The 27540-nt window shown below is 47.2% G+C and overlaps 1 protein-coding gene across 2 annotated transcripts in view; it reads left to right on the top strand.

The window, feature by feature from the left end:
* KATNA1 (katanin catalytic subunit A1) overlaps positions 1-27540 on the top strand; it is a 142889-nt gene that overhangs the window by 90426 nt on the left and 24923 nt on the right. For both annotated transcript variants that reach the window (XM_063917512.1, XM_063917513.1), the window contains exons 5-8: positions 18458-18579; positions 20844-20949; positions 21259-21417; positions 23898-24024. In XM_063917512.1, coding sequence (XP_063773582.1) covers positions 18458-18579; positions 20844-20949; positions 21259-21417; positions 23898-24024 — 514 coding nt within the window. The remainder of the gene's footprint in view (positions 1-18457; positions 18580-20843; positions 20950-21258; positions 21418-23897; positions 24025-27540) is intronic.

Raw genomic sequence — 27540 nt, 5'->3', positions numbered from 1 at the left:
CTCACCAAAGGGCCTTGTGGGGGAACGGTCTTCAAAAAGGGCATTCCCTGTGTGTGTGGTGTGTCGGTACGCTTGTGTCGACATGTCTGATGAGGAAGGCTATGTGGAAGCAGAGCGGGAGCAAATGAATGTGGTGTCTCTGCCGACGGCACCGACACCTGATTGGATGGATATGTGGAAGGTTTTAAATGATAATGTTAATTCCTTGCATAAAAGGTTAGACAAAGCTGAAACCTCAGGACAGTCAGGGTCCCAACCCATGCCTGATCCTATGTCGCAGAGGCCGACAGGGTCTCAGAAGCGCCCACTATCCCAAATTATTGACACGGATACCGACATGGATTCTGACTCCAGTGTCGATTACGATGATGCAAAGTTACAGCCAATATTGGCTAAATCCATCCGTTATATGATTATAGCTATTAAGGATGTGTTGCACATCACAGAGGAAACCCCAGTCCCTGACAGGAGGGTTCATATGTATGGGGAAAAGAAGCCGCAGGTAACTTTTCCCCCCTCACACGAGCTCAATGAGTTATGTGAAAAGGCTTGGGAATCTCCAGATAAAAAACTGCAGATTTCCAAAAAGATTCTTATGGCGTATCCTTTCCCGCCAACGGACAGGTTACGCTGGGAATCCTCCCCTAGGGTGGACAAAGCTTTGACACGCTTATCCAAGAAGGTAGCCCTGCCGTCACAGGATACGGCTACCCTCAAAGATGCTGCGGATCGCAAACAGAAGGCTACCCTGAAGTCAATTTATACACATTCAGGTACCTTACTGAGGCCGGCAATCGCGTCGGCTTGGGTGTGTAGTGCTGTAGCAGCATGGACGGATACCTTATCTGAGGAACTTGATACCTTAGACAAGGATACTATATTAATGACCCTGGGGCATATTAAAGACGCTGTCCTTTATATGAGAGATGCTCAGAGAGACAGTAGCCTACTAGGTTCTAGAATAAATGCTGTCTATTTCTGCCAGAAGGGTCCTGTGGACTCGGCAATGGACAGGTGATGCCGACTCAAAAAGGCACATGGAGGTTTTACCTTACAAGGGTGAGGAATTGTTTGGGGAGGGTCTCTCGGACCTGGTCTCCACAGCTACTGCTGGAAAGTCAAATTTTTTGCCATATGTTTCCGCACAGCCTAAGAAAGCACCGTATTACCAAATGCAGTCCTTTCGATCACAAAAAGGCAAGAAAGCCCGAGGTGCGTCCTTTCTGAGGAAGGAAGCTGCACAACACAGCTAGTTCCCAGGAACAGAAGTCCTCCCGGCTTCCACTAAATCCACCGCATGACGCTGGGGCTCCACAGGCGGAGCCAGGCCCGGTGGGGGCGCGTCTCCGAAATTTCAGCCACAAGTGGGTTCACTCACAGGTGGATTCCTGGGCAATAGCTATTGTGTCTCAGGGATACAAGCTGGAATTCGAAGAGATGCCCCCTCACCGATACCTCAAGTCGGCCCTGCCAGCTTCCCCCTTAGAGAGGGAAATAGTGTTAACTGCAATTCACAAATTGTATCTTCAACAGGTGGTGGTCAAGGTTCACCTCCTTCAACAAGGAAAGGGTTATTATTCGACCATGTTTGTGATACCGAAACCGGACGGTTCGGTCAGACCCATATTGAATTTAAAATCCCTGAACATGTACCTAAAAAGGTTCCGGTTCAAGATGGAATCGCTGAGAGCGGTCATTGCAAGCCTGGAAGGGGGGGATTTTATGGTCTCTCTGGACATAAAGGAGGCATACCTTCATGTCCCCATTTATCCACCTCATCAGGCGTACCTCAGATTTGTGGTACAGGATTGTCATTACCAATTTCAGACGTTGCCGTTTGGTCTCTCCACGGCTCCGAGAATATTTACCAAGGTAATGGCGGAAATGATGGTACTCATGCGGAAGCAATGGGTCACAATTATCCCATACTTGGACGATCTCCTCATAAAAGCGAGGTCAAGAGAGCAGTTGCTGATCAGCGTAGCACGTTCTCTGGAAGTGTTACGGCAACACGGCTGGATTCTGAATATTCCAAAGTCGCAGTTGGTTCCTACGACTCGTCTGCCTTTCCTGGGCATGATTCTGGACACAGGCCAGAAAAGGGTTTATCTCCCAATAGAGAAGGTTCAGGAACTCATGAAAAGTAAAAAGATATGTAAGTGCGCAGCCAGCAGCAGCTGGTATGGGGATGGTCAGATCCCAGAATATAATGGAATAAAAAACACAAGGTACCAGCGCTGGCTGTAAGAATTATATAAGGACGGTTTGCTGAATAAAATGTCAATTTATTAAACCATTTAAAAAGACAAGTGTGAAGTCTCGTTATTATCTAAATAACACTTAAAATGTATAGTATAATAATTCCCCCTGGGTATAATCACTTTTACATCCACTCTCCTTTGGGACATGTATGGATTTTTTCACGGCTAGGACAGTCTCCAGATAACATTCACTGTAGCAGCAGATAATTACCGGTTTCCACAGAAAGGATGTTTGATGGCATCAGCTTTAGGAAGAGTCCATTGCTAGCTGTTTGTGTGGATCCGGTTCTTTATCCTTGTGGAGTGATTCCCAGTGATAGGAGCAAAGTCCAAATGAATGCCGGAAATGTCGGAGTCCCAATGTGTCGTGGAGTAGTGCCCAGGTGGGGTATAGGGCTCAACGCGTTTCGCTGGCAACAAGGTGATCCAGCTTCCTCAGGAGCAAGGATCACCTTGTTGCCAGCGAAACGCGTTGAGCCCTATACCCCACCTGGGCACTACTCCACGACACATTGGGACTCCGACATTTCCGGCATTCATTTGGACTTTGCTCCTATCACTGGGAATCACTCCACAAGGATAAAGAACCGGATCCACACAAACAGCTAGCAATGGACTCTTCCTAAAGCTGATGCCATCAAACATCCTTTCTGTGGAAACCGGTAATTATCTGCTGCTACAGTGAATGTTATCTGGAGACTGTCCTAGCCGTGAAAAAATCCATACATGTCCCAAAGGAGAGTGGATGTAAAAGTGATTATACCCAGGGGGAATTATTATACTATACATTTTAAGTGTTATTTAGATAATAACGAGACTTCACACTTGTCTTTTTAAATGGTTTAATAAATTGACATTTTATTCAGCAAACCGTCCTTATATAATTCTTACAGCCAGCACTGGTACCTTGTGTTTTTTATTCAGGAACTCATGACACTGGTCAGGGACCTATTAAAACCAAAACAGGTGTCAGTGCATCACTGCACTCGAGTCCTGGGAAAGATGGCATCATACGAGGTCATTCCCTTCGGCAGGTTCCATGCGAGGACCTTTCAATGGGACTTACTGGACAAATGGTCCGGATCACATCTTCAGATGCATCGGTTAATCACCCTATCCCCCAGGGCCAGGGTGTCTGTGGTGGCTGCAGAGTGCTCACCTTCTCAAGGGCCGCAGATTCGGCATTCAGGACTGGGTCCTGGTGACCACGGATGCAAGCCTCCGAGGGTGGGGAGCAGTCACACAGGGAAGAAATTTCCAAGGTCTGTGGTCAAGTCAGGAGACTTGCCTTCACATCAACATCCTGGAACTAAGGGCCATTTACAACGCCCTACGTCAAGCAGAGACCCTGCTTCGCGGTCAACCAGTTCTGATTCAGTCAGACAACATCACCGCTGTGGCTCATGTAAACCGACAAGGCGGCACAAGGAGCAGGGTGGCGATGGCGGAAGCCACCAGAATTCTTCGCTGGGCGGAGAATTAGGTAAGCGCACTGTCAGCAGTGTTCATCCCGGGGGTAGACAACTGGGAAGCAGACTTCCTCAGCAGGCACGACCTCCACCCGGGGTAGTGGAGACTTCATCAAGAAGTCTTCGCACAGGTTGCAAGTCGGTGGGAACTGCCACAGGTGGACATGATGGCATCCCGCCTCAACAAGAAACTACAGAGGTATTGCGCCAGGTCAAGAGACCCTCAGGCGATAGCTGTATACGCCCTGGTGACACCGTGGGTGTTCCAATCGGTCTATGTATTTCCTCCTCTTCCTCTCATACCCAAGGTGTTGAGAATCATAAGAAAAAGAGGAGTGAGAACAATACTCATTGTTCCGGATTGGCCAAGAAGGACTTGGTATCCAGATCTGCAAGAAATGCTCACAGAGGACCCGTGGCCTCTTCCTCTAAGACAGGACTTGTTGCAACAAGGGCCCTGTCTGTTCCAAGACTTACCGCGGCTGCGTTTGACGGCATGGCGGTTGAACGCCGGATCCTAGTGGAAAAAGGCATTCCAGATGAGGTCATTCCTACACTGATAAAGGCTAGGAAGGACGTGACAGCTCAACATTATCACCGTATATGGCGAAAATATGTTGCTTGGTGTGAGGCCAGGAATGCCCCTACGGAGGAATTCCAGCTGGGCCGTTTCCTTAACTTCCTACAGTCAGGAGTGACTTTGGGCCTAAAATTGGGTTCCATTAAGGTCCAGATTTCGGCCTTATCCATTTTCTTTCAAAAAGAGCTGGCTTCTCTACCTGAAGTTCAGACGTTTGTGAAGGGAGTGCTGCGTATTCAGCCCCCTTTTGTGCCCCCGGTGGCACCTTGGGATCTTAACGTGGTATTGAGTTTACTGAAATCCCACTGGTTTGAACCACTCAAAACGGTGGAATTGAAATATCTCACGTGGAAGGTGGTCATGCTACTAGCATTGGCTTCGGCTAGGCGTGTGTCAGAATTAGCGGCTTTGTCACATAAAAGCCCCTATCTGGTTTTCCATGCGGATAGAGCAGAATTGCGGACCCGTCCACAATTTCTGCCAAAAGTGGTTTCATCCTTTCATATAAACCAACCTATTGTGGTGCCTGTGGCTACTACTGACTTGGAGGATTCCGGGTTACTTGATGTGGTCAGGGCTTTGAAGGTTTATGTAGCCAGAACGGCTAGGGTCAGGAAAACAGAATCTTTGTTTATCCTGTATGCTTCCAACAAGCTTGGTGCTCCTGCTTCAAAGCAAACTATTGCTTCGTTGGATCTGTAATACGATTCAGAAGGCTCATTCTGCGGCTGGATTGCCGCTGCCAAAATCAGTTAAGGCCCATTCCACTAGGAAGGTGGGCTCTTCTTGGGCGGCTGCCCGAGGGGTCTCGGCATTACAGCTGTGCCGAGCGGCTACTTGGTCAAGTTCAAACACTTTTGCAAAGTTCTACAAGTTTGATACCCTGGCTGAGGAGGACCTTGTGTTTGCTCATTCGGTGCTGCAGAGTCATCCGCACTCTCCCGCCCGTTTGGGAGTTTTGGTATAATCCCCATGGTCCTTACGGAGTCCCCAGCATCCACTAGGACGTTAGAGAAAATAAGATTTTACTTACCGGTAAATCTATTTCTCGTAGTCCGTAGTGGATGCTGGGCGCCCGTCCCAAGTGCGGACTTCTTCTGCAATACTTGTATATAGTTATGGGTGTGGTTCGTTTTATCGACAATGTTTAGGTCGACCACTATAGGTCGACAGTCACTAGGTCGACATGGATGGAAGGTCGACAGGGTTTCTAGGTCGACATGTGCTAGGTCGACAGGTCTAAAGGTCGACATGAGGACTTTTTTTTTTTTTTGGTGTCGTTTTCTTCGTAGAGTGACCGGGATCCCAAATTAGTGCACCGCGTCCCCTCGCATGGCTCGCCATGCTTCGGGCATGGTGCCTTCGCTCCACTACTGCTTCGCTCGGCACACTTTACCGTTCCAATTGTAGTCCACGTGGATCGTTAAGTATGAAAAAAAATAAAAATAAAAATAAATGTGAAAAACTCATGTCGACCTTTAGACCTGTCGACCTAGCACATGTCGACCTAGAAACCCTGTCGACCTTCCATCCATGTCGACCTAGTGACTGTCGACCTATAGTGGTCGACCTAAACATTGTCGACCTAGACACTGTCGATCTTCAGACCGGATCCCATAGTTATTGCTGCAATGAGGGCTATGTTATTGTTGCATCAGGGTTGAACTGATGCTCTGTTGTTGTTCATACTGTTGACTGGGTAAGTTTATCACAAGTCATATGGTGTGATTGGTGTGGCTGGTATGAGTCTTGCCCTGGATTTCCAAAATCCTTTCCTTGTACGGTCAGCTCTTCCGTGCACAGTTTCTCTAACTGAGGTCTGGAGGAGGGACATAGAGGGAGGAGCCAGAGCACACCAGAATCTAAATTCTTTCTTAAAGTGCCCATGTCTCCTGCGGAGCCCGTCTATTCCCCATGGTCCTTACGGAGCCCCCAGCATCCACTACGGACTACGAGAAATAGATTTACCGGTAAGTAAAATCTTATTTTCTCTGACGTCCTAGTGGATGCTGGGAACTCCGTAAGGACCATGGGGAATAGACGGGCTCTGCAGGAGACTGGGCACTCTAAAAGAAAGATTAGGTACTATCTGGTGTGCACTGGCTCCTCCCTCTATGCCCCTCCTCCAGACCTCAGTTAGAATCTGTGCCCGGCCAGAGCTGGATGCACCTAGTGGGCTCTCCTGAGCTTGCTAGAAAGAAAGTATTTGTTAGGTTTTTTTATTTTCAGTGAGATCTGCTGGCAACAGACTCACTGCTACGTGGGACTGAGGGGAGAGAAGCAAACCTACCTGCGTGCAGCTAGCTTGTGCTTCTTAGGCTGCTGGACACCATTAGCTCCAGAGGGTTCGAACACAGGGCCTGACCTCGATCGTCCGTTCCCGGAGCCGCGCCGCTGTCCCCCTTGCAGAGCCAGAAGACAGAAGAAGGAGATAAAATCGGCGGCAGAAGACTCCGGTCTTCATTAAGGTAGCGCACAGCACTGTAGCTGTGCGCCATTGCTCCCACTGCACACCACACACTCCGGTCACTGTATGGTGCAGGGCGCTGGGGGAAAGGCGCCCTGGGCAGCAATAAGTATACCTTTTGGCAATATATACACATAATACAGTCTGGAAAACTGTATGTGTGTAAAACCCCCGCCATTTTTAGTCAGAAACAGGACAGAAGCCCGCCGCTGAGGGGGCCGGGCCTTCATCCTCAGCACACCAGCGCCATTTTCTCTTAACAGCTCCGCTGGAAGGAAGCTCCCTAGGCTCTCCCCTGCAGTATCCTGGTACACAAAGGGTTAAAAGAGAGGGGGGGGGGGGCACATAAATTTAGGCGCAAAAATTGTATATACAGCAGCTACTGGGTAAACACTGAGTTGTAGTGTAATCCCTGGGTTATGTAGCGCTGGGGTGTGTGCTGGCATACTCTCTCTCTGTCTCTCCAAAGGGCCTTGTGGGGGAACTGTCCTCAAATAGAGCATCCCCTGTGTGTGTGGTGTGTCGGTACGCGTGTGTCGACATGTCTGAGGTAAAAGGCTCCTCTAAGGAGGTGATAGAGTGGATATGTGTGTGAGAGGGTGTCTCCGTCGACAACGCCGACACCTGTTTGGATATGTGTAAGTGCTAAGGTGAATTTATTGCACAAAAGGTTAGGGAACAGACAGGAAATCTACCCATGTCTGTCCCTATGTCACAGAGACCTTCAGAGTCTCTCAATGCTCACTATCCATAATAACAAACACTGGTATCGACATGGAGTTTAACTCCACTGTCGACTACGATAATGCAAAGTTACAGCCAAGATGGCTATAAGGTATTCAATATATGATTATTGAAATAATAGATGATTTGCATATCACTGATGACTCATCTGTCCCTGACACGAGAGTACACATGTTTAAGGGGAAGAATGCTGAGGTAAATTTCCCTTCTCTCATGAGGAAAAAGAGCGGGAATCTCCAGACAAGAGACGGCAGCTTCCCACAAGAGAATTCTCAGGCTGTATCCTTTCCCCACTAGGGCCAGGATGTGTTGAGAATCTTTCCCTAGGGTGTCCTGTTTGCACAGACGGTAGCACTTGCTATTCTCAGGGATCCTGCAGATAGCGTGCACATTCTAGTATACTACCCAGACCGGCGATTGTGTCGGCATGGGTTTATAGCGCTGTGGCAGCGTGGACAGGTACCTTATCAGCAGAGATTGAGACCCTAGTAAATATATTAAAGATGCTGTCTTAAGTGATAGATATATAGTTATAAAGCATGCCCAAAGAGACATGAGTATACTGGGTCCTAGAGTCAAAGCTATGTCGATCTCTGCTTGACGTGTCCTGTAGAATATGCATTGGACAGATGATGCCGACTTAAGAGGCATATGGAAGGCTGAGGATTGTGTGGAGAAGGGTTCTCGGGCCTGGTCTCCACAGCTATAGCTGGTAATTCTGCTAGTTTGCCTTATATTCCTGCACAGCCTAAGAAAGCACGACATTATTAAATGCAGCCTTTCGTATAAAGAAACAAGAAAGTCTGAGGGGCGTCCTTTCTTGTCAGAGCCGGGCAGCTAGTTCCCAGGAACAGAAGTCCTCCCCGGCCCCTACAAAAATCCACCAATGTCGCTGGGGCTCCACAGGCGGAGCTAGGCCTGGTGGGGACACGCCTTCGTAAGTTCAGCCACAAGTGGGTTCACTCCCTGTTCGATCCCTGGGCAATAGATATTGTGTCTCAGGGATACAAGCTGGACTGTGAGAAGATGCCCCCTCACCGACGGCCTTGCGGGCTTCCCCCCAAGAGAGGGAGCCAGTGTTATCTGCAATTCACAAATTGTATCTTTAACAGGTGGTGGTCAAGGGTCCCCTCCTTCAACAAGAGGGTGTTATTATTAGACCATGCTGTAATCCCGAAACCAGACGGTTCGGTCGGACCCATATTGAATTAAAAATCCCTGAACATATACCTGAGAAGGTTCAATTTCAAGATGGAATCGCTAAGAGCGGTCAGTGCATGCCTAAAAAGGGGGAGACTTTATTGTGAATCAGGACATAAGGGATGCATACCTTCAGGTCCCCATTTATCCACCTCATTAGGCGTACCTCAGAATTGCGGTACGGGATTGTCATTACCAATTTCAGATGTTGCCGTTTGGTCTCTCCACGGCCCCGAGAATATTCACCATGGTAATGGCGGATATGATTGTGCTCCTGCGGAAGCAAGGTGTCACTATTATCACGTTCTTGGACGATCTCCTCATAAAAGCGAGATCAAGAGAGCAGTTGCTGAACAGCGTATCACTTTCTCTGGAAGTGTAACGGCAACACGGCTGGATTCTATATATTCCAAAGTCGCAGTTGGTTCCTACAGCTCATCTGCCTCTCCTAGGCACGATCCTAGACACAGACCAGAAAAGGGTTATCTCCCGATAGAGAGAGCTCAGGAGCTCATGACACTGGTCAGGAATCTATTAAAACCAAAACAGGTGTCAGTGCATCACTGCACTCGAGTCCTGGGAAGGATGGTGGCATCATACGAGGCCATCCCCTTAGGCAGGTTCCATGCGAGGACCTTCCAATGGGACTTACTGGACAAGTGGTCCGGATCACCTCTTCAGATGCATCGGTTAATCACCCTATCCCCCAGGGCCAGGGTGTCTCTCCTGTGGTGGCTGCAGAGTGCTCACCTTCTCGAGGGCCGCAGATTCGGCATTCAGGACTGGATCCTGGTGACCACGGATGCAAGCCTCCGAGGGTGGGGGGCAGTTACACAGGGAAGAAATTTCCAAGGTCTGTGGTCAAGTCAACTGACTTGCCTTCACATCAATATCCTGGAACTAAGGGCCATATACAACGCCCTGAGTCAAGCAGAGATCCTGCTTAGCGACCAACCGGTTCTGATCCAGTCAGACCGCAGGGGTTCATGTAAACCGCCAAGGCGGCACAAGGAGCAGGGTGGCGAGGGTAGAAGCCACCAGAATTCTTCGCTGGGCGGAGAATCAAGTAAGCGCACTGTCAGCAGTGTTCGTTCCGGGAGTGGACATCTGGGAAGCAGACTTCCTCAGCAGGCACGACCTCCACCCGGGAAAGTGGGGACTTCATCAGAAAGTCTTCACGCAGTTTGCAAATTGATGGGAACTACCTAAGGTGGACTAGATGGCGTCCCACCTCAATAAAAAAAAAAAAAAAGGTTTTACGCCTGGTTAAGGGACCCTCAGGTGATAGCTGTGGTCGCACTAGTAACACCGTGGGTGTTCCAGTCGGTCTCTGTATTCCCTCCTCTTCCTCTCATACCCAAGGGCTGAGAATTGTAATAAAAGGAGGAGTGAAAACAATATTCTTTGCTCCGAATTGGCCAAGAAGGACTCGGTACCTGGAGCTACAGGAAATGCTCTCAGAGGACTCAGGGCTTCTGCCTCTCAGACAGGACATGTTGCAACAGGGGCCCTGTCTGTTCCAAAATTTACCGCGGCTGCATTTGACGGCATGGCGGTTGAACGCCGGATCCTAGCGGAAAAGGGCATTCCGGATGCAGTTATTCCTACGCTGATAAAGGCTAGGAAAGACGTGACAGCAAGACTTTTTCACTGTATATGGCGAAAATAGGTTGCTTGGTGTGAGGCCTGGAAGGCCCTACAGAGGAATTCCAGCGGGGTCGATTCCTGCACTTCCTACAGTCTGGAGTGACTATGGGCCTAAAATTAGGATCCATAAAGGTCAAGATTTCGGCCCTATACATTTTCTCTAAAAATGAACTGGCTTCACTGCCTGAAGTTCAGACGTTGTTCCGTGGGTGCTGCATATTCAGCCTCCTTTTGTGCCACCGGTGGCACCTTGGGATCTTAACGTTGTGTTGGATTTCCTGAAATCCCACTGGTTTGAGCCACTTAAGACCATGGAGCTAAAATATCTCACGTGGAAAGTGGTCATGCTATTGGCCTTAGCTTCGGCTAGGCGTGTGTCAGTATTGGCGGTTTTGTCATGTAAATACCCTTATCTGATCTTCCATATGGACAGGGCAGAATTGAGAACTCGTCCCCAATTTCTTCCTAGGGTGGTATCATCGTTTCATTTGAACCAGCCTATTGTGGTGCCTGCGGCTACTAGGGACTTGGAGGATTCCAAGTTGCTGGACGTAGTCCGGGCTTTGAAAATTTATGTTTCCAGAAAGGCGGGAGTCAGAAAGTCTGACTCGCTGTTTATTCTGTATGCAGCCAACAAAGTTGGCGCTCCTGCTTCGAAGCAGACTATTGTTCGCTGGATCTATAGCACGATTCAGCTGGTTCACTCTGCGGCTGGATTGCCGCATCCAAAATGGTGAAAGCCCATTGCACAAGGAAGGTGGGCTCTTCTTGGGCGGCTGCCCGAGGGGTCTCGGCTTTACAGCTTTGCCGAGCTGCTACTTGGTCGGGGTCAAACAAGTTTGCTAAGTTCTACAAGTTTGATACCCTGGCTGAGGAGGACCTTGAGTTTGCTCATGCGGTGCTGCAGAGTCATCCGCACTCTCCCGCCCGTTTGGGAGCTTTGGTATAATCCCCATGGTCCTTACGGAGTTCCCAGCATCCACTAGGACGTCAGAGAAAATAAGAATTTACTCACCGGTAATTCTATTTCTCGTAGTCCGTAGTGGATGCTGGGCGCCCGTCCCAAGTGCGGACTCTCTGCAATACATGTATATAGTTATTGCTTAAGTAAAGGGTTATTGTTATGAGCCATCTGTTACTGAGGCTCAGTTGTTGTTCATACTGTTAACTGGGTATGGTTATCACAAGTTGTACGGTGTGATTGGTGTGGCTGGTATGAGTCTTACCCTGGATTCCAAATCCTTTCCTTGTTGTGTCAGCTCTTCCGGGCACAGTTTCCTTAACTGAGGTCTGGAGGAGGGGCATAGAGGGAGGAGCCAGTGCACACCAGATAGTACCTAATCTTTCTTTTAGAGTGCCCAGTCTCCTGCGGAGCCCGTCTATTCCCCATGGTCCTTACGGAGTTCCCAGCATCCACTACGGACTACGAGAAATAGCATTACCGGTGAGTAAATTCTTATTTTCTTTGACTGTTTATATTTCTCTAACGTCCTTGAGGATCCTGGGACTCCGTAAGGACCATGGGGAATAGACGGGCTCCGCAGGAGATAGGGCACTTTAAGAAAGCTTTGGATTCTGGGTGTGCACTGGCTCCTCCCTCTATGCCCCTCCTCCAGACCTCAGTTTTACACTGTGCCCAGAGCAAGATGGGTGCACTGCAGAGAACTCTCCAGAGTTCTCTGCCTAGAAGCATTTTTATTTGGATTTTTTTCTACCTTTTACTACTTTTTCACAGGGAGCTCTGCTGGCAACAGGCTCCCTGCATCGAGGGAGAGAGTAGCAGACTTTCTTGTCAAAGATAGGCTCTGCTTCCTCGGCTACTGGACACCACTAGCTCCAGAGGGGGTGAACGCAGGTTCTTACTGGGCGTCCACCCCCGGAGCCGTGCCGCCGTTCTCCTCACAGAGCTAGAAGTACAGAAGACAGAAGTCGTCAGGCGGCAGAAGCCTTCAGCTTCACTGAGGTAACGCACAGCACTGTAGCTGTGCGTCATTGCTCCCATACACCTCACATACTCCGGTCACTGTAAGGGTGCAGGGCGCAGGGGGGGGCGCCCTGGGCAGCAATGTAAACCTCTGCTTGGCAAAAAGACTATATACATGTACAGGTGGGCTCTGTACATGTATATTAAAGAGCCCCCGCCATATTTTACTAAGTTTGAGCGGGACAGAAGCCCGCCGCCGAGGGGGTGGGGCTTCTCCCTCAGCACTCACCAGCGCCATTTTCTCTCCACAGCACTGCTGAGAGGAAGCTCCCCGGACTCTCCTCTGCTTACACACGGTGAAAGGGTGCTTAAAAGAGGGGGGGGGGGCACATAATTGCGGTTTACATATTATACAGCGCTGCTGGGGAAAAATATTTTGTGTTGGTCTCCAGGGTCATTGCGCTGGGGTGTGTGCTGGCATACTCTCTCTCTGTCTCTCCAAAGGGCCTTGACAGGGATACTGTCTTCAGGAAAGGGGTTCCCTGTGTGTGTGGGAAGTGTGTCGGTACGCGTGTGTCGACATGTTTGACGAGGAAGGCTCGCTTAATGTGGAGGGGGAGTGCTTGAATGTCAGGTCGCCGTCGGCAACGCCGACACCGGAATGGGTGGATATGCTGAATATCTTGAATGCAAATGTCAATCTATTGCATAAAAGGTTAGACAAGGCAGAAGCTAGGGATCAGTCAGGTAGCCAGTCCATGCCTGTCCCTGGGGCGCCAGGTCCTTCGGGGTCTCAGAAGCGCACCATATCCCTGATCGATGACACAGATACCGACACAGATACTGACTCTAGTGTCGACTATGAAGATGCAAAATTACAGCCGAAGGTGGCAAAGGGTATACAGTACATCATTATTGCCATTAAAGAGGTTTTACATATTACTGAGGAACCCCCTGTCCCTGACACGAGGGTACACATGTATAAAGGGAAAAAGCCTAAAGTCACTTTTCCATCCTCATTTGAATTAAGTGACTTGTGTGAAAAGGCTTGGGAATCTCCGGATAGGAGATCACAAGTTCTCAAAAGGATTCTCGTGGCGTATCCTTTTCCACAAACTGATAGGATACGCTGGGAATCTTCGCCAAAAGTTTACAAGGCGCTGACACGTTTGTCCAAAAAGGTGGCACTGCCTTCTCAGGATACGGCTTCCCTCAAGGAACCTGCTGATCGCAGGCAGGAAATTACCTTAAAGCACATTTACAATCCGGTACTCTTGCTCGACCGGCTATGGCGTCGGCCAGGGTTTGTAGTGCGGTTGTGGCATGGGCAGATTCCTTATCTACGGAAATTGACACCTTAGATAGGGATGCCATTCATATGACCATAGAGCATATCAGAGAATGCTGCCTTGTTATATGAGGGATGCTCAGAGAGACATTTGTTTATTAAGCTCCAGAATAAATGCTATGTCTATTTCTGCTAGGCGGCTCTTGTGGACCCGACAGTGGACGGGAGATGCCGATTCAAAGCGGCATATGGAGTCCTTGCCTTACAAAGGGGTGGAGTTGTTTGGAGACGGCCTCTCGGATCTTGTCTCTACGGCTACGGCTGGTAAGTCAAATTTCTTACCTTATGTCCCCCCGCAGCATACAAAAAAGGCACCTCATTATCAAATGCAGTCCTTTCGTTCCAATAAAAACAAGAAGGTACGGGGATCATCCTTTGTTGCCAGAGGGAAAGGCAGGGGAAAAAAGCTGCACACAGCTAGTTCCCAAGAGCAGAAGTCCTCCCCTGCGTCTGCAAAGTCCACCGCATGACGCTGGGGCTTCCCGAGGGGAGGCAGATCTGGTGGGGGCTCGTCTTCGGTTTTTCAGCCACGTCTGGGTTCACTCGCAGGTGGATCTCTGGGCATTAGAGATTGTTTCTCAGAGATACAGGCTGGAATTCGAAGACTTGCCTCCTCGCCGATTTTTCAAATCGGCTCTGCTGGCTTCCCCGTCAGAGAGGGAGCTAGTGTTGGCAGCAATCCAAAAATTGTGTATTCAACAGGTGATTGTCACAGTTCCTCATCTCCAGCAAGGAGAGGGATATTACTCAACCCTGTTTGTGGTCCCGAAACCAGACGGTTCGGTCAAAACCCATTTTAAACCTGAAATCTCTGAACCTGTACTTGAAGAGGTTCAAGTTCAAAATGGAATAACTCAGGACGGTCATCGCCAGCCTGGAGGGGGGGGAATTGGATGGTGTCCCTGGACATAAAGGATGCTTACCTTCATGTTCCGATATTCCCCCCGCATCAGGCGTTCCTGAGATTTGCAGTGCAGGACTGTCACTACCAATTTCAGACGTTGCCGTTTGGGCTTTCCACGGCCCCGAGAATTTTCACCAAGGTAATGGCGGGAATGATGGTGCTCCTGCGCAGGCAGGGGGTCACAATTATCCCATACTTGGACGATCTCCTCATAAAGGCGAGATCTCGGGAGAGGTTGCTGGACAGCGTGTCTCTGTCCATGAAGACGTTGCAGATACACGGCTGGATTCTCAATATACCGAAGTCCCAGCTAGTCCCTACAACGCAAGAAAAAGGATTTGGAGAGGAGTGTACAGCGCTGAAAACCCCTAAAATCCAGATAATGCCTATATATTTAACACAATAAAAATGTTATCCTTACACATAAAAAAACAAGAAAAAGGGGGCGGACCCCCGAAACGCGTTGATGCTGTTGTGACGTGGAAGCTGATCCAGGAGAGAGTCGCAACTTACCCGCATGCCTGAGGCTGTTTGCCGTTACAGCGGACTGAGATATTCCGGACATCTCAGTAGTGAAGCACAGCCTCTATCTGGGAGCGGGTATGCGTTCTGTGTCCTTTTTAAAGAAAAATCTGTAAAGTTTTGTGAATAAATTCCCTATGGGGATACTTCTTTTTATCCATTTGGTATTGGTCTGTTGGAGTCTTGAATCCTGAAGGTGCCAGATGGGATCAAGGAATATAAAGATACCTTTCAGTGAACGGTATTGGTTTCTTTAAAGTGAGTGTCAGTTTCATAGTGAGCACAGCAAAAACGGAGACTCTGCTTAAACCGATCTCACTACTGACAATCAGCTGGATATAAAGTCTGCATAATAATTACCAAATGTTCGATTTAACACTCTCTATATCACATGTTTTTCATTAATTATCCACTAAGATATTTATTAGAATTTTTATCATTGTACATCCTTCAGTTTTTTTATGTGTAAGGATAAAATTTTTATTGTGTTAAATATATAGGCATTATCTGGATTTTAGGGGTTTTCAGCGCTGTACACTCCTCTCCAAATCCTTTTTCTTGTGCAGTATTAACTACAGGTGTTGGTGTATACCTGGGATTGGAGCTGTGCAGCTGATTACCAACGCTGTGAGGGGAAATAATTCCTTTTTCAGTCCCTACAACGCGTCTGACCTTTTTGGGGCTGATTCTAGACACAGACCAGAAAAAGGTTTTTCTTCCGATCAAAAAGGTTCAGGAACTCATAGCCATGGTCAGGAACCTATTAAAACCAAAAAAGGTTTCAGTGCATCAGTGCACGCGGGTCCTGGGGAAGATGGTGGCTTCCTACGAGGCCATCCCTTTCGGCAGGTTCCATGCGAGGACTTTTCAATGGGACCTCTTGGACAAGTGGTCCGGGTCCCATTTACAAATGCATCAAAGGATCACCCTGTCTCCCAGGGCCAGGGTATCTCTCCTGTGGTGGCTGAACAGTGCTCACCTACTAGAAGGTCGCAGGTTCGGCATTCAGGACTGGGTCCTGGTGACCACGGACACAAGCCTCCGAGGCTGGGGAGCAGTGACACTGGGAAGAAATTTCCAAGGTCTCTGGTCAAGCCTAGAGTCTTGTCTCCACATCAACGTCCTGGAGTTGAGGGCCATATACAACGCCCTGCGTCAAGCGGAGGAATTGCTTCGGTGAAAACCGGTTCTGATTCAGTCAGACAATGTCACGGCAGTGGCTCATATAAACCGCCAAGGCAGAACAAGGAGCAGAATGGCCATGGCAGAAGCGACCAGGATTCTACGCTGGGCGGAAGGCCATGTAAGCGCGATATCAGCGGTGTTCATCCCGGGGGTGGACAACTGGGAGGCGGACTTCCTCAGCAGGCACGACCTGCATCCGGGAGAGTGGGGACTTCATCAAGAAGTCTTCGTACAGATCACGGATCGTTGGGGACTGCCTCAAATCAACATGATGGCATCCCGTCTCAACAAAAAGCTAAAGCGGTATTGCGCCAGGTCAAGGGACCCTCAGGCGGTAGACGCTCTGGTGACACCTTGGGTGTTCAGATCGGTCTATGTGTTTCCTCCTCTTCCTCTCATACCCAAGGTGTTGAGAATAATACGAAGAAGCAGGGTCAGAACAATACTCATTGTTCCGGATTGGCCACGGAGGACTTGGTATCCGGAGCTGCAAGAGTTGCTCGCAGGGGATCCGTGGCCTCTTCCTCAAAGGCAGGACCTGCTGCGGCAGGGGCCCTGTCTGTTCCAAGACTTACCGCGGCTGCGTTTGACGGCATGGCGGTTGAACGCCGGATCCTAGCGGAAAAAGGGATTCCGGAGGAAGTCATTCCTACCCTGATCAAGGCTAGGAAAGACGTGACGTTAAAACATTATCACCGTATATGGCGGAAATATGTTTCTTGGTGTGAGGCCAGAGCTACTCCTACGGAGGAGTTCCATTTGGGCCGTCTACTTCACTTCCTTCAAACAGGAGTGACTTTGGGCCTAAAATTAGGGTCCATAAAGGTCCAGATTTCGGCCTTGTCCATTTTCTTTCAAAGAGAATTGGCCTCTATTCCTAAAGTACAGACCTTTGTGAAGGGGGTGCTGCATATTCAGCCTCCCTTTGTGCCTCCGGTGGCGCCTTGGGATCTTAACGTGGTGTTACGTTTCCTCAAGTCACCTTGGTTTGATACACTCAAAACTGTGGAGTTGAAATACCTCACGTGGAAAGTGGTCATGTTGTTGGCGTTAGCTTCGGCAAGACGTGTTTCCGAATTGGCGGCTTTATCACATAAAAGCCCATACTTGGTTTTTCACGTGGATAGGGCAGAGTTGAGGACTCGCCCTCACTTTCTGCCAAAAGTGGTCTCATCTTTTCATGTGAACCAACCTATTGTCGTGCCTGTGGCTACACGGGACTTGGAGGATTCCGAGTCCTTGGATGTAGTCAGGGCTTTGAAGATTTATGTGACCAGAACGGCTAGAATCATTCTAAGGCAGGATTGCCGTTACCGAAATCGGTTAAGGCCCACTCCACTAGGAAAGTGGACTCTTCTTGGGCGGCTGCCCGAGGGGTCTCGGCATTACAGTTGTGCCGAGCAGCTACTTGGTCGGGGACAAACACCTTTGCAAAGTTCTATAAGTTTGATACCCTGGCTGAGGAGGACCTCCTGTTTGCTCAATCGGTGCTGCAGAGTCATCCGCACTCTCCCGCCCGTTTGGGAGCTTTGGTATAATCCCCATGGTCCTTACGGAGTCCCAGCATCCTCAAGGACGTTAGAGAAAATAAGATTTTACTTACCGGTAAATCTATTTCTCAGTCCGTAGAGGATGCTGGGCGCCCGTCCCAAGTGCAGACTTTTTCTGCAAGACTTGTATATAGTTATTGCTTACATAAGGGTTATGTTATAGTTTTTCGGTTGAACCGTGGCTATGTTGTTGTTCATACTGTTAACTGGGTAAGTTTATCACAAGTTATATGGTGTGATTGGTGCGGCTGGTAGGGATCTCGCCCTTAGATTTACAAAAATCCTTCCTCGTGCTGTCCATCTCCTCTGGGCACAGTTTCCCTAACTGAGGTCTGGAGGAGGGGCATAGAGGGAGGAGCCAGTGCACACCCAGAGTCCAAAGCTTTCTTAAAGTGCCCTATCTCCTGCGGAGCCCGTCTATTCCCCATGGTCCTTACGGAGTCCCAGCATCCTCTACGGACTACGAGAAATAGATTTACCGGTAAGTAAAATCTTATTTTACTAGTTTATCAGAAATCTATGTTACATAAAGTGCTTTGTGTTCATATAACTATCTCTTCTGGTTACTTTACTACTCTAATATCAAACTAAATGTGAACAAAACTATAGGCTGCTATACATTGCACACCTTTTTTATGCTGTCACTTTGTTTTCAGAACAAGTCATCTGCCGATGTGTCTGAGAGTGAAGCCAAGAGATTTGATGGAACTGGATATGATAAGGATCTGGTTGAAGCCTTGGAGAGAGATATCATTTCACAGAACCCCAATGTTCGATGGTGAGCATAGCAGTACGGTGCTCTGTTTGTACTAGAGAGATCTATAAAGAACATCATTCATTAAAGAGTACATTACCTAAAGGGTAATATGGTTAAAGCACAGCTTGCACAATGTGTGGATGAGAGCTCAGGTTTTAAATGTATAGATAAAGGGCCATCTTCAGGTTTAACATATAAAAGATTGTGTTCTCATGTCCAACTACTTTCCTCATATTCAGTCCTCAGAGGTGTCCCTACTGGTGTTGTGGCACAAATGTAGCAAAGCTACTACTTTACTTTCACTCAATATAATGTTAGGAAGCTGTCCTTCCTTAGCCCTAATGAGCCCACTAATACTCGGAGGTGGATTTAGCAAAACTTCTAAAACGTGGAGATGTGGTCCATAGCAACAAATCAGATTTTAGCTATCCTTTTATAGAATGTACTTGATGAATAATAACGAAAATATGATTGGTTGCTATGGACCACATCTCCTCGGTTGCTATGGACCACATCTCCTCTCTTGCTTTTTATACGTTTTGATAAATTTACCCCGTTAGTGTAAGGGTTCCCAACCATGGTCTTTAGTGTGCCTCGGGGCCGTGGTTGAGAAACCCTGCCTTGGTGGCCTAACTTAGTAATAGATTTTACCAGTCCTATAAAGTAATTTACGCTGGTCATGCTTGCATTCAAAATGTTGACAAGACAGTACATGGGTAGTGTGATACAGTAACCACGATCACTTACATGTTTAGTAGTAGAAATTAATATGTTAGCTACAAATATGGGGTCTGCTAAGCTGGGTAATATAGATAATGAATTCTCAACTCCTCATATTTGTAGGAATTGCATGTACCGTATGATTGGGCAGATTAGTAAACGTGTTAGTGGAAGGAAGGGAACGTAGTATGTAGGGTAGTGAAATAGTGGGATTTAACAGGTAGACACTTACAATGATGTAATAGGAGTGGGAATAGCTGGAGATACTAATCAAAGTGCAAAGCAGCAGGTATAGCAGAGAAAGGGTAAAAAACATATGATGACTTATTGTGAGATTACACGTTATATGTAGACAGAAAATAAGAATATTCTGTAATATTAGGCATTTAAATTGAGTAGTTTATGTACAGTTGTGCTGACATTGACTTGATTATTAAAAAAAAAACATTAACGGGAAAATATTTATACAGTTAAAGTAAATAAACTAGATAAATAATACATCATAAATAGAAATAATAAAAATATAAAGATATAAGTAACATTAAAATAAGATGACAGTGAAAAAGGATTGAGATGATATGAGATGGTTAGGATTTGAGGAAAATTAGGGCCCCATTTATCATGCCTTGGAGAGTGATAAATAGCACGGTGATAACGTACCAGCCAATCTGCTCCTAACTGCCATGTCACAGGCTGTGTTTGAAAAATGACAGGAGCTGATTGGCTGGTACTTTATCACCATGCTATTTATCACTCTCCAAGGCTTGATAAATCTGGTCATTAGTCTGAATAAGTAAAATAGTTTAGGTTAGTTAAAAAATATTGCAGGTCATAAACTGCAGGTGCTGTACAAGGTAGATGAAAGTCTCTATAACCATGTCTATTATCTTTTATGTAATTTTTTTTTATTCAAGTATTTGTTAATTGAAAGGAGAAAGAAATATGGACATAATACATGAAGTTTGTCAGTACAGTTCTGCAGTAAAAAAATTATAATGAAGTGAGGTTGGCTCTTATACACTAATCAGTAGAATGAAACTTCAGCATTAAAGATATGAACTGTAAATAACTGTCTGAAAGTCATGTCATAAAGCAAAAGGAGGGGTGTTGGCAGGTTCAGAGCATCTGGTGACAATATACATTCAAGTCAGAATGTGGGGGGCCTGGCTTCAGGCAAGGTATTAAGGTTTATACCATGCAGGTACAGTAGCTGAATTGATGTTCTCAGGGTGGATATAAGGGAGCCATATTGAAAAGAATCATGTTTATTATCTTAACTTTCTTTTGTATTTTATGTAGTCTCATTCCAATTAGAATAATATATATTAAATATTTAACAATAAGTTTTTGCCTTTTTAATATCGTACGGACACATAACAGCATTTTGTACATGTCCTATCCTAATGTAAAACTGCTTTTTCCTTTGGGCTAATGAGAATCAATGCAAATTTAAGTTCCTTAATCTTGTGTCAATATAAATATTTTACATACATTTTCTCAACCTGTTAAAATCCTTTTTATATCTTCATAACTCTTTTTTTTTTTTTTTTTTTCTGAATGTATAGGGACGACATTGCAGACTTGGAAGACGCAAAAAAATTGTTGAAAGAAGCTGTGGTGCTGCCAATGTGGATGCCCGAGTTCTTTAAGGGAATAAGACGACCATGGAAGGTAAAATACCATGCAGAATAATGCCCAGATTTATCAAGCCTTGGAGAGTTATAAATTGCAGGGTGATAAAGTACCAACAAACCAGCTCCTAACTGCCATGTTACAGGCTGGGTTTGAAAAATTACAGGAGCTGATTGGTTGAGACTTTATCACCGTGCAATTTATCACTCTCCAAGGCTTGAGAAATCTGGGTCTTAGTGTTAAGTCTGAAGAATTGATCATCTTTAATATTTCATAGCAGATATAAAAGGAAATGGTGGACTAATTTGCCCTTGTTCTGTCCAACGTAATCTTTACCTTTTTTAAAAGGGTGTGCTGATGGTGGGGCCGCCAGGAACTGGGAAAACTCTTTTAGCCAAAGCTGTAGCAACAGAGTGCAAGACTACATTTTTCAACATTTCGTCATCAACGCTTACATCCAAATACAGAGGAGAATCTGAAAAGCTTGTCCGCCTTTTGTTTGAAATGGTAAGCATGTATTTACTACTAAACTTAGAATTGTTTAAAACTAGCCACCTGCCCAGGATTCGCACAGGAGCAATTTTGAATTTACAGCAACAGGCTTTTTTAGTCAAAGTCATATAAGATTATTTTTAGGAAAAATAATCTTTTTGTCACATAAATGAAATAGGAACGGAAAAAAAGGGAAAATCTTAAATTGTATCAATGAACAGGGCTTACATCAATTTTTCTGGAGAAACTGGATAATACCAAAAGTACATCGTTGTGATATCTATAACTGTGTAGGTTGCGTAAGCCAAGAAAGTGCTTGGACGTGTTTTTTTGTTTTTTTTTAACCTACTTCACTAAAATCATCACTGCTCGACAAATGCTGTATAGAATTGTAAAAACAGACAGATGCCTGCTGGGGACCTTGGGGCCCATTTATCATTGATTACATAAGCAATGTGTCCCCAGGATCATATTGCAGTATACAATCACTTTGGGTGAAAGTATTAACATGCACCCGCAAGGACACAGCCCGTCTCTGTGATGTGCTGTGAGGTCTGCAAGGACTTCTGCACATGCGCTGTCTCACTGACCGCACATGCACAGCAGCCATTTCCGGAGAGGGTTCCGGCGCATCACTCTGCCGGTTAAGATTGCGGTGTGTTGCCCATAGGCTACAGTGAGATACTGCCATCTGCACATGGCGGTAGCTGTGGGGACCAATTTCTAAAATGCTTAGCATTCTTGAAATTGGTAAATCTGTCAGCATTGCAAACCCCATAAAAACCTATGGGAGCTGCGGATGGAGTGGAGGTATTGCAGCAAGTATCGGAAACATCTGTTGCTTTCCCTCTGTCATACGTTCAGGGGATACTTATTATTTGTGGTTAACCCCCCCCCCCCCCCCCCCCCCCGAAAATAGGTATTTTCGGGGGATTAAGCCGAAAAAATACAATGATAAATGGGCCCCTTTATTTTAAACTATGAAGAGATCACAATGTAGTTTAATTTTGTTGGTGGCTTTTCCTGTAAAATTGATTTATTTTGCATGCTACAGTATTAAGCAAAGTGCTTTTGTCAGTAAAATGTAATAATCCACTGCCCTCTAGTGGTTAAAATGTGTTTTTCACGTTGCCTTCAGCAAATTTACTCCTATTATTAAAATTGCCACTGCTCGGCTCCCTTTTGTCATAGATTAATGTTTAATACACCTAAACCTTCCTCGACAAATGATCTTCATAATTGTAAAAACACATCAGAATCTGTCCAGTGGTTCTCGAGATTAGCCTGGACAAACAGACAGATGCCTACCAGGGACTTTATTTTATACTATGTAGAGATAAGTAATGTCAAACACGAGCGTTGAGACGGTGAGGCGCCATTCAGGGGGCCTGGGTCAACTTAACCATCGATCACACACCACAGGCCTCTTACAGGACCCAACCAAAGCCTCTAGTATCTCTTTCCTGCCCAAAATATTTCCGAGCAGTGTCGGACTGGAGCATGAAGGGCCACACCGGGGGAATGCAGTGGTATGGGCCCTTGGTTAGAGGCTTGGCTAACTATTAGTGTATGGTCTGGACCCCTTGATAAATATACTTAGTAAATACTGCTAGTGCGTGCATTATAATGTACCAGATTAATAACAGCAATGCACTATAGAAAATACACATTAGTCCTGTGCAGTATAATGTAACACATGTATAATACATAATTCAAGTGCACAGTCTGGAACCTGATCCCTAGAGGAGGAGGTGGGGCTCCAGGCAGTAGGGTCCACCGGGGGTTTCCCCTGTACCCCTGTGAGCCAGTCCGACCCTGTCTCCAAGGCCCCCAACGTCAAATCAGTGTTGTGGGTCATCTTTCTGTGTCATAGTAATTGCGGGGAAAAAGTCAGAAGTTGCTAGAAGTGTAATATATAAAAGAATTGTTAATGTTAAAAATGTTCGTTTGGTTGATAAGTGGCCAGTTGGGGAACATTATACACTCATTCTGTAACTTTTGAATATGGTCTTTCACTTGTGACTACAATTTTTAGTAGCCATCAACTCTTGGTACTTCAGTTTCAAATTAAAAGGTCAATCCTGTTAGGTGTGGTGGGGTGTGAGCTGCCGGCAACAGCCCCGCTTGCAGCCCAATCACTGCCTGATCTCACACCGGACCCGTGGATCAAAAATCAGGGGTTACTGTTACTGGGCCATGTAGCTGCACTTGCTTACACCATGAACTAGAACACAGCTAATAGGCTTGTGCTCTATGTAAATATGGCAAACGTAGTTCACTGCGCAGCCCTTGCACCATTGCTGATCATTACATTAGTTGAGCCTTTAGTTTGAGACTGTTTAATTAAAAGCTGATTGAGGCTGGACCGCTCATCATTAGAAATGTTTGCAAGCCTTTACCAACTTACTCCTGTTGTTGGACACACCAGCCCTCCTGGCGGGTTTGTGTCAGTATATATTTGTGTAGCAGTGTGCTAATTGCTTTTTTCTCTTTAGGCACGGTTCTATGCTCCAACAACAATATTTATTGACGAAATTGACTCTATATGCAGCCGAAGAGGAACCTCAGAAGAACATGAAGCCAGCAGGAGAGTTAAAGCAGAGCTTCTAGTCCAGATGGACGGTAACTATTATTTTGTATTTTAGGTTTTAGGATTGTCATTAAATCCTAGTCTATGCATCCTGCATGTGGTTTAATTGATTCACATTCTCTGTCTTAAGCCAAAAATTCAGGACCTGTATTGAATATGGTATGGGTTTTCAGTCTTCCCTGATAACACTATGCAACAGCCATTTCTCTGACGTCCTAGTGGATGCTGGGGACTCCGTAAGGACCATGGGGAATAGCGGCTCCGCAGGAGACTGGGCACAACTAAGAAAGATTTAGGACTACCTGGTGTGCACTGGCTCCTCCCTCTATGCCCCTCCTCCAGACCTCAGTTAGAATTTTGTGCCCGGCCGAGCTGGTTGCACACTAGGGGCTCTCCTGAGCTCTTAGAAAAGAAAGTATATTTAGGTTTTTTATTTTCAGTGAGATCTGCTGGCAACAGACTCACTGCTATGAGGGACTGAGGGGAGAAGAAGCGAACCTACCTGCTTGCAGCTTGCTTGGGCTTCTTAGGCTACTGGACACCATTAGCTCCAGAGGGATCGAACACAGGCCCAGCCTCGGTCGTCCGGTCCCGGAGCCGCGCCGCCGTCCCCCTTGCAGAGCCAGAAGCATGAAGAACGTCCAGGAAATCGGCGGCTGAAGACTCCGGTCTTCATTAAGGTAGCGCACAGCACTGCAGCTGTGCGCCATTGCTCCCCATGCACACCACACACTCCGGTCACTGATGGGTGCAGGGCGCTGGGGGGGGGGTGCCCTGGGCTGCAATAAGAGTACCTTAGCTTGGCAAACAAACACATAATATAGTCAGTAAGACTATATATGTGTAAAATCCCATGCCAAAAATATCCTGAAAAAAGCGGGAGAAGTCTGCCGAGCAGGGGACGGGGCTATCTCCCTCAGCACACTGGCGCCATTTCCTCTCACAGCTCCGCTGGAAGGACGCTCCCAAGGCTCTCCCCTGCAGTTTCCAGGCTCAATAGGGTAAAAAAGAGAGGGGGGGCACTAAATTTAGGCGCAAACTGTGTATTATAGCAGCTATAGGGGAAAAATCACTGTGTGTAGTGTGTATCCCTGCATTATATAGCGCTCTGGTGTGTGCTGGCATACTCTCTCTCTGTCTCCCCAAAGGACTTTGTGGGGTCCTGTCCTCAGTCAGAGCATACCCTGTGTGTGTGCGGTGTGTCGGTACGGCTGTGTCGACATGTTTGATGAGGAGGCTTATGTGGAGGCGGAGCAGGTGCCGATAAATGTGATGTCACCCCCTGCAGGGTCGACACCTGAATGGATGGACATGTGGAAGGAATTACGCGACAGTGTCAACTCCTTACATAAAAGGTTTGACGACATAGCAGATGTGGGACAGCCGGCTTCTCAGCCCGTGCCTGCCCAGGCGTCTCAAAAGCCATCAGGGGCTCTAAAACGCCCACTACCTCAGATGGCAGACACAGATGTCGACACGGATACTGACTCCAGTGTCGACGACGATGAGACTAGTGTACATTCCAATAGAGACACTCGTTATATCATTACGGCAATGAAAAATGTCTTGCACATTTCTGATATTACCCCAGGTACCACAAAAAAGGGTAATATGTTTGGGGAGAAAAAGCTACCAGTGGTTTTTCCCCCATCTGATGAATTAAATGAAGTGTGTGAAGAAGCGTGGGCTTCCCCCGATAAGAAACTGGTAATTTCTAAAAAGTTACTAATGGCGTACCCTTTCCCGCCAGAGGACAGGTCACGTTGGGAGACATCCCCTAGGGTGGATAAAGCGCTCACACGTCTGTCAAAAAAGGTGGCACTACCGTCTCCGGACACGGCCGCCCTAAAGGAGCCTGCGGATAGAAAGCAGGAGGCTATCCTGAAGTCTGTATATACACACTCAGGAATTATACTGAGACCGGCTATTGCTTCAGCATGGATGTGCAGTGCTGCAGCTGCGTGGTCAGATTCCCTGTCGGAAAACATTGATACCCTAGACAGGGACACTATATTGCTAACCGTAGAGCATATTAAAGACGCTGTCTTATACATGAGAGATGCACAGAGGGATATTTGCCGGCTGGCATCTAAAATAAACGCAATGTCCATTTCTGCCAGGAGAGGATTGTGGACTCGGCAGTGGACAGGAGATACAGATTCTAAAAGGCACATGGAAGTTTTGCCTTACAAGGGTGAGAAGTTGTTTGGGGATGGTCTCTCGGACCTCGTTTCCACAGCGACAGCTGGGAAGTCAGCATTTTTACCCCATGTTCCCTCACAGCCAAAGAAAGCACCGTATTATCAGGTACAGTCCTTTCGGCCCCAGAAAGGCAAGCGGGTTAGAGGCGCGTCCTTTCTGCCCAGAGGCAGAGGTAGAGGGAAAAAGCTGCAACATACAGCCAGTTCCCAGGAACAAAAGTCCTCCCCTGCTTCCTCTAAGTCCACCGCATGACGCTGGGGCTCCACAGGCGGAGCCAGGTACGGTGGGGGCCCGTCTCAAGAACTTCAGCGACCAGTGGGCTCGCTCACGGGTGGATCCCTGGATTCTACAAGTAGTATCTCAGGGGTACAAGCTGGAGTTTGAGACGTCTCCCCCTCGCCGTTTCCTCAAATCTGCCTTGCCGACAGCTCCCCCGGACAGGGAGGCAGTGCTGGAGGCGATTCACAAGCTGTATTCTCAGCAGGTGATAATCAAGGTACCCCTCCTTCAACAAGGACAGGGTTACTATTCCACAATGTTTGTGGTACCGAAACCGGACGGTTCGGTGAGACCCATTTTAAATTTAAAATCCTTGAACACTTATATAAGAAGGTTCAAGTTCAAGATGGAATCGCTCAGGGCGGTGATTGCAAGCCTGGACGAGGGGGATTACATGGTATCACTGGACATCAAGGATGCTTACCTGCATGTCCCCATTTACCCTCCTCACCAGGAGTACCTCAGATTTGTGGTACAGGACTGTCATTACCAATTCCAGACGTTGCCGTTTGGTCTGTCCACGGCACCGAGGGTATTTACCAAGGTAATGGCCGAAATGATGATACTCCTTCGGAAAAAGGGAGTTTTAATGATCCTGTACTTGGACGATCTCCTTATAAAGGCGAGGTCCAGGGAACAGTTGTTGATCAAAGTAGCACTAGCTCGGGAAGTGCTACAACAGCACGGCTGGATCCTGAATATTCCAAAGTCGCAGCTGGTTCCTACAACGCGTCTACTGTTCCTGGGGATGGTTCTGGACACATAACAGAAAAAAGTGTTTCTCCCGGAGGAGAAGGCCAAGGAGTTGTCATCTCTAGTCAGAGACCTCCTAAAACCAAAACAGGTGTCGGTGCACCACTGCACGCGAGTCCTGGGAAAGATGGTGGCTTCTTACGAAGCAATTCCATTCGGAAGGTTCCATGCAAGGATCTTTCAGTGGGATCTGTTGGACAAGTGGTCCGGATCGCATCTTCAGATGCATCGGCTGATAACCCTGTCTCCAAGGGCCAGGGTGTCGCTGCTGTGGTGGCAGCAGAGTGCTCATCTTCTAGAGGGCCACAGATTCA

Source organism: Pseudophryne corroboree, chromosome 4 (genome assembly GCF_028390025.1).
Source record: "Pseudophryne corroboree isolate aPseCor3 chromosome 4, aPseCor3.hap2, whole genome shotgun sequence".
In the NCBI taxonomy this organism is placed as follows: Eukaryota; Metazoa; Chordata; class Amphibia; order Anura; family Myobatrachidae; genus Pseudophryne; species Pseudophryne corroboree.
Note: the sequence above shows the minus strand (reverse complement) of the source record. Positions and strands in the feature narration are given on the sequence as shown.